Source organism: Pongo pygmaeus, chromosome 5 (genome assembly GCF_028885625.2).
Source record: "Pongo pygmaeus isolate AG05252 chromosome 5, NHGRI_mPonPyg2-v2.0_pri, whole genome shotgun sequence".
Lineage (NCBI taxonomy): Eukaryota > Metazoa > Chordata > Mammalia > Primates > Hominidae > Pongo > Pongo pygmaeus.
The window spans coordinates 15,603,998-15,609,997 of record NC_072378.2 but is presented as its reverse complement, the minus strand read 5'-3'; the positions used below and the strand labels follow the sequence as shown (position 1 = coordinate 15,609,997).

Here is a 6,000-nt window from a genome sequence, read left to right as displayed (position 1 = left end):
GGGTTGCCCTTCAAGCCTGTCCTTAGGCAGCAGAACGAATGCTCTTTGTTGGAAGTTTTCACTCAACAAAAAGAAAAGAGGATGAGACCGAGCTCCTTACTTCCTAGCTCACTAATCAGCGTAGTCACCTCTTCCCCACCAGGAAAGGCCGGTACTTCTTTATGTTAGCAGAAGCGCTCCCTTCCCATGGAAGAAAACATCAAGAGTGGGGAAGAGGTAGTCCCCCAGCTACAAGCTAAGTCCTTTATCTTACTTAACTCCTGCAACAGAACAACATTTACTGGGTGTCTGTTACGTGCCATTCACTGTTTTCAGTGCTGGGGATGCAAAGCTTAATAAGACAGACAGAGCAGTTTACATCAGGGCCTGTACTTGTGCTACCCACCTCACTGCCTTCATCCAATCCCAGCCCTAACAGATCCTGTGTATTTAAAATTTTGATTATTTTGTTCATCACAGATTTTTTTCATTACTTTTGAATTTTTAAAATATCATATTAAAATATTACTTATCTTGATTACTGAGCTTTTTGGCTCCCATAAATTTTGTACCTGAGGTGAATGCCTTATTTGTCTTGGTTTTAAAATATATTTGTAAACAACTAAATTAATAAATAACAAATAATTATTGAATAGATTTTCTAATGTATACTAAGTTGAGAAACAGGCTACGTGATAGGAAGTGATTGGTTGTGTAACTTGAATGGTAAGTAAAACCTATCTAATGTGATGCTATTTAGGATGTGACCCTTATGTTATAAGGAGCCAGACAAGGGACAGTTTGGAGAAAAGTTTGTGAAAACACCACAGGTGGAAATAAACCTGGAATTTTCAAAGAACACACCAAAAAAAAAAAAAAGGCTATTATGTCTTAATTGTCAAGGACATGATAGGTGACTAGTAATCAATTTGGATACAGTGCTAGAAAAGGTTCAAATTTTAGGGCTTTTTAAGGGGGTAAGTAGTTTGAATTTTATTCCAAGTGCCCAGGAGGCAACTGGAAGATTTTAAGCAGGGGAACAACGTGATCCGATTGATCTTTTAAATAACTCTTTCTGGCTGCTGTGTCAAGGATGGATTATAGGGGTGTGCATGGCAAAAGAGTAGAATCTGGAAGAACTGTCTGTGTTGCTACTGAAAGAGGGTGGTGCCTTCGACCAGGATAAATATAGTGAAGATATAGAAAGAGAAGCAGGTTCCAGAAATACTTCAGGAGTACAGTTGATTGGATTTGATGGGTTAATATGGGGAATGAGGAAAAGAGGGGAACCAGAGGTGATTTCAAGTGTCTTACCTTGAGCAACTTGGTGGATGGTGGTGTCATCTACTGAAATGGAAAATACAGGATGAGCAGATTAAAGGTGAACGTGCAATGAATGAAATTTTCAATTTTGTGTATGTTGGTCTGAGATGCCTTTTGGATACATGTTGTATACATGCTTACATGAGTAAGCAACTGGTATGAATTGACGGAGAGGGAGGAACGACAGGGCAGAGGATAGAGCTGTGGGAGTCATCGGTTCCTTGACAGAATTTACAGCATGGTAATGGATAGACTCACCTATGGAACAGCACATCTGGAGAAGAGCTGGGGAGGCTGGGCATGTAGCCTTGGGAGTGGCTATTAAAATAGGAGAAGGGGTGGAGGGGGAGAGAGGAAGTATGGAGTGCTTAGCAAGAGAAGAATGTGTTTTAAGGATGGGGATGATAAACTGCATTCAGAGCCACTGAGAGGTGGAGAAAAAATCAGGGCAGAGAAGTAATATAAGGCACCAGCAACATGGAAGTCACTGGTGACTCGCGAAAGGCGATCACCGTTGGTGTGTAGGGCACAAAAGCCGGAGGCGGTAAAGAGAGAGTGGAAAGTAAGAATGTCGAGAGAGTCGACTATTATTGCCATTTTATGAATGAAGAAACCGAGGCTCAATATTTGACTATCTCATCCAAGGTGAAAGCCAGTGGGGTCAGATCCTGGACCTAGAATCCATGCAATGATTTGTGCACATCGCCTATGCAAGAGATAGATCCAATTCTCTTCCAAACCGTAAAAGCCAACACTTCCCTCAAAGGAGGCTTCGAGTTAAATCATCCTTTCACGATGCCGCTTCCATTTTAAAGAAAAAAAACAAAAGCAAAAACGAGAAGGCCTGGTGCGGGCTAGGAATGAGCGGAGGAGCTACTGGCCCTCTCGGCCGGGGGAAGACCCGCCCCTTTTCCGCAGCCCAAGCCCGGCGCAGTCCACTGCGGCTGCGCGAGCCTGGCGCGCGCGCGGGGCGGGAACGCGGAAGGGGCTGGGGCTGCGGCGCGGCGGCGAGGACCAGACCGGGGGCGGGGCCGGTAGTGGGAGTGCGGGGCGCACGGTGACAGCGCGGGGTTGGCGGCGTGGGACCCAGGGGGCGACAGAGGCAGCAGCAGCCCGAGGCCTGAGGAGAGGAGACCGGCGGCGGCGGCAATGCTGGAGACCCTCCGCGAGCGGCTGCTGAACGTGCAGCAGGATTTCACCTCCGGGTGGGTATACGGTGGGCGACGAAAAGGGACCTGAGGGGGGCCGGGCCGCCGCCTGGGATGCCCCTGCCTCGCTCCCTTCCCCGCGCCGCGGTCCAGGGTCCGTCCCGCCCCGCACCTCCCCGCCCCGCCCCGCCCCGCCGAGGAAAGTAACGAACTTCGCGGCGTCCTCGGGTCGGGCGGCGCAAAGTAACTTAATTCCCTGCGGGCCGCCTCTGACGCGCACCCCAAGGACCGGGAGGCGCTCGGCGGCGCAGCGGAGCGCCCGGGGGGTGTGGGACCCTGCGGTCCCTTCCCGGCAGCATCAGCCGGGCCCTGGAGGGGAGTCATGTGAGAAGCCAGCACGCCTCACCGCTTCCGCCGCCGCGGCACAGTGGCCTGCGCCCCTCGGCCCAGCCGACACCTGCTCGTGCGCACCTGGAGCTGGGCCAGCCGCTCTCCCCGGGTCGGATCGCACGTCGCAGCAGCCTGCACCCTCCGGCCCGAGCCTTCCGCGCCGCGGCTCGGCTTTCACTCCCGGCTCGCCGGCCTAACCCTTGGCAAGGCTGGCCCCCCCTCCCCGTTAGCATTCTTTCTCTACCTTTGCCGTGAGCTCAGCGCCTCGGCGAAGGAACTCCTAAGCAGGAGAAGCGACAGAACTCTAGGAATGCTTTTAATACCGAGCGGTTCCCAAACTTTGCTTAGAATCACTTGGGAACCTTTCAGAGTTGTGATGACCAGGTCTCACCCCCTACCTGTTGACCAAAGTGCCTGGAGACGGCGTTTTAAAGATCCCCAGGGGATTCCAATGGGCACCAACGCCTGGGAACCACAGGCCGAGACTCTGGCGCCAGAGTGCCTAGGCATCCTGGCTCGACCACTAAACCAAACGTAGTTACTCAGCTGCCTTGCCTCAGTGTACTGTTTCCGCTACCGTAAAATGGGGATAATGATGGTACTTAAAAGGTTGTTACAAGGATGAATGAATTAACGTGTAAAACACGAAGTAAGCATTATGTCAGTATTGTTACTTAGTGCTTGATTCATTTTAATTTTTTCATTCCTTTGAAGTGAAAAAGACTTGTCTTTGAAAAGGATCTTTCAACTTTAGCTTACAAATCTTGTTGGAGCATGCACTGAATGTGAGAGCATTTCCACTCATACTGTTTAAAATTTCTTCCTCCCCACCCCCCCTTTTTTTTTTGAGATGGAGTCTTGCTCTGTCGCCCAGACTGGACAGTGGCGTGATCTCAGCTCACTGCAACCGCCGCCTCCCGGATTCAAGCGATTCTCCTGCCTTCATCTCCTGAGTAGCTGGGACTACAGGCGCCCGCCACCACGCCCGGCTAATTTTTGTGTTTTTGGTAGAGACAGGTTTCGCCATATTGGCCAGGCTGGTCTCAAACTCCTGACCTTGTGATCCGCCTGCCTCGGCCTCCCAAAGTGCTGGGATTACAGGCGTGCGCCACCTTGCCCGGCCCACACCCCCCCACTTTTTTTTTTTTAAGTGACAAGGTCTCGCTCTGTTGCCCAGGCTGGAGCGCAGTGGTGCTATCATAGCTCACTGCAGCCTCCAACTCTTGGGTGCAAGCGATCCTCCCTCCTAGGCGTCCTGAAGTGGTGGGATTATAGGTATCAGTCACTGCGCCCAGCCTCGTTTTAAATTTCTAAAGAGAAAGATGTTGGCCAGAATTTTAACTTGTTGGACAAAAATGTTAATACTATTCGCACACTGGGCGTTGAATAACAAACTGTCAAACGCTTGAGCACTTACCACGCATCAATCGTTTTTGTTAGTTTGGTGTTTAGAAAGTTATGGATGCTCGGAGTCATTTACTGATGGGTGTGCTTGCGTGCTTGCATTTTATTCTCCCTATTTAGTAAAAGTAACTTCTTTTCAGAGCGTAAATTATTGTATTGAAAACCTTTTGGTGTGATGCTGAACTGGCCCATTTGTAGCGTGAGAGTGGCCATTATTCTCCTGTTAGTAGTTCATGGAATTCCTTGATGGCATAACAGCCCATCTTGTACTTACTATAACTGTAGGTCACATGGTTGCCTCAGAAGCATTAATGCTCCTGACCTTTGTAAGAAGGCGTTTTATCCAGGAATGTAGATTCTGGACTGCCAGGGCCCAAACCATCCTGGGAGATCAGGGTAACCCTAAACGTTTGGAGTTTAATTAAGGAGAGACATGCCAAAAGGATCTGGTTAGGAACCCTTGGAAACCGACTTGACTTCTTAAAGATGCCGTAGTCTAGGGCCATTTTGGAGCTAGACATCCTGAGAGGGCTTCATTAGGTCCTTTGTTGGCTTTCTCCTGTACAGGTCACTTTCAGCTGACAAACCACTGGACTGTCAGTGTGTGCCATTAGCCTGTCACCTGGTGGAGAAACAACTCATCTCCAAGTGATGTCTTTAGTCTCCCAGTGGACCCGGACCTTTAGTGCCTGATGTTCACTTTCTTCAGGTCCTCAGTTTCCTATACCTAATCTGTTCGATTAAACTTTACCATATTCAGCTTGAGATCTACCTCCTTTACATAACTGAATATTTTTGCCTTGAGGAGAAAAGATGACACGAAACACAGCACACATGTGTTTATTATATGTTGGTAATGTGGAATTCAAAGATGAAAGAGACATGAGCTGCATCACTAAAAAAGAAACACATTACATAAATGCAATGCTGATATCATAGCTAATAAAATTAACACTAATTATTTGATATTATCAATTATGCAGTTCATAATCAGATTTCTTTTGTTCTTAGAAATGACTTTTTACAGTTGTTTTTTTCAAATCCAGATCAGATAAATTTCACACATTAAATCTGTTTAAAAACCAATTTTTAAAACAGATGACTGTTAAAGAGCCACATGGGGAAGCTTTATTGAATCTTCCAACAGTTTTGTTGTCCCAGCTACTTGGGAGGCTGAGGCAGGAGGATCCCTTGAGCCCAGGAGTTCAAGACCAGCCTGGGCAACACAAAGAAACCCCATCTCTTGGCTGGGTGCAGTGGCTCACACCTGTAATCCCAGCGCTTTGGGAGGCCGAAGTGGGTGGATCATGAGGTCAGGAGTTCAAGACCAGCTTGGCCAACGTGGTGAAACCCCGTCTCTACTAAAAAATACAAAAATTAGCTGGCCATGGTGGTGCGCATCTGTAATCCCAGCTACCTGGGAGGCTGAGGCAGAAGAATCTCGAATCCAGGAGGTGGAGGTTGCAGTGAGCCAATATGGCGCCACTGCACTCCAGACTGGGGACAGAGCAAGACTCCATCTCAAAAAAAAAAAAGAAATCCCATGTCTTAAAAAAGAAAGAAAAAATGAAACATGGCCCTGGCCACCCAGAGCTGTCATATTGGACCTGGCATTTCTGTAGAACACTTGGTGGCAGAGCAAGTGTGTGGAAGCCAGAGCAGCTGCCTTCTAAAATAATTGGAAACACCAGGTGTGCAGGCTGCTGGAGGGACTGAATGGAAGGCCTCAGGCATTTCTAGGTTCCTTCAGTGCGGC

At 48.5% G+C, this 6,000-nt stretch overlaps 1 protein-coding gene across 2 annotated transcripts in view; it reads left to right on the top strand.

Annotated features, from left to right (window-relative positions):
- Positions 1–2,280: 2,280 nt before the first annotated feature.
- The window catches only part of DTNBP1 (dystrobrevin binding protein 1), a 143,078-nt gene continuing 139,358 nt past the window's right edge, over positions 2,281–6,000 (top strand). Inside the window, exon 1 of one of the 2 annotated variants that reach the window (XM_054491182.2) lies at positions 2,281–2,507. In XM_054491182.2, the coding sequence (XP_054347157.1) occupies positions 2,452–2,507 (56 nt within the window). In that variant the 5' untranslated portion in view covers positions 2,281–2,451. The remainder of the gene's footprint in view (positions 2,508–6,000) is intronic. The other variant, XM_063665839.1, reaches the window with a different exon arrangement.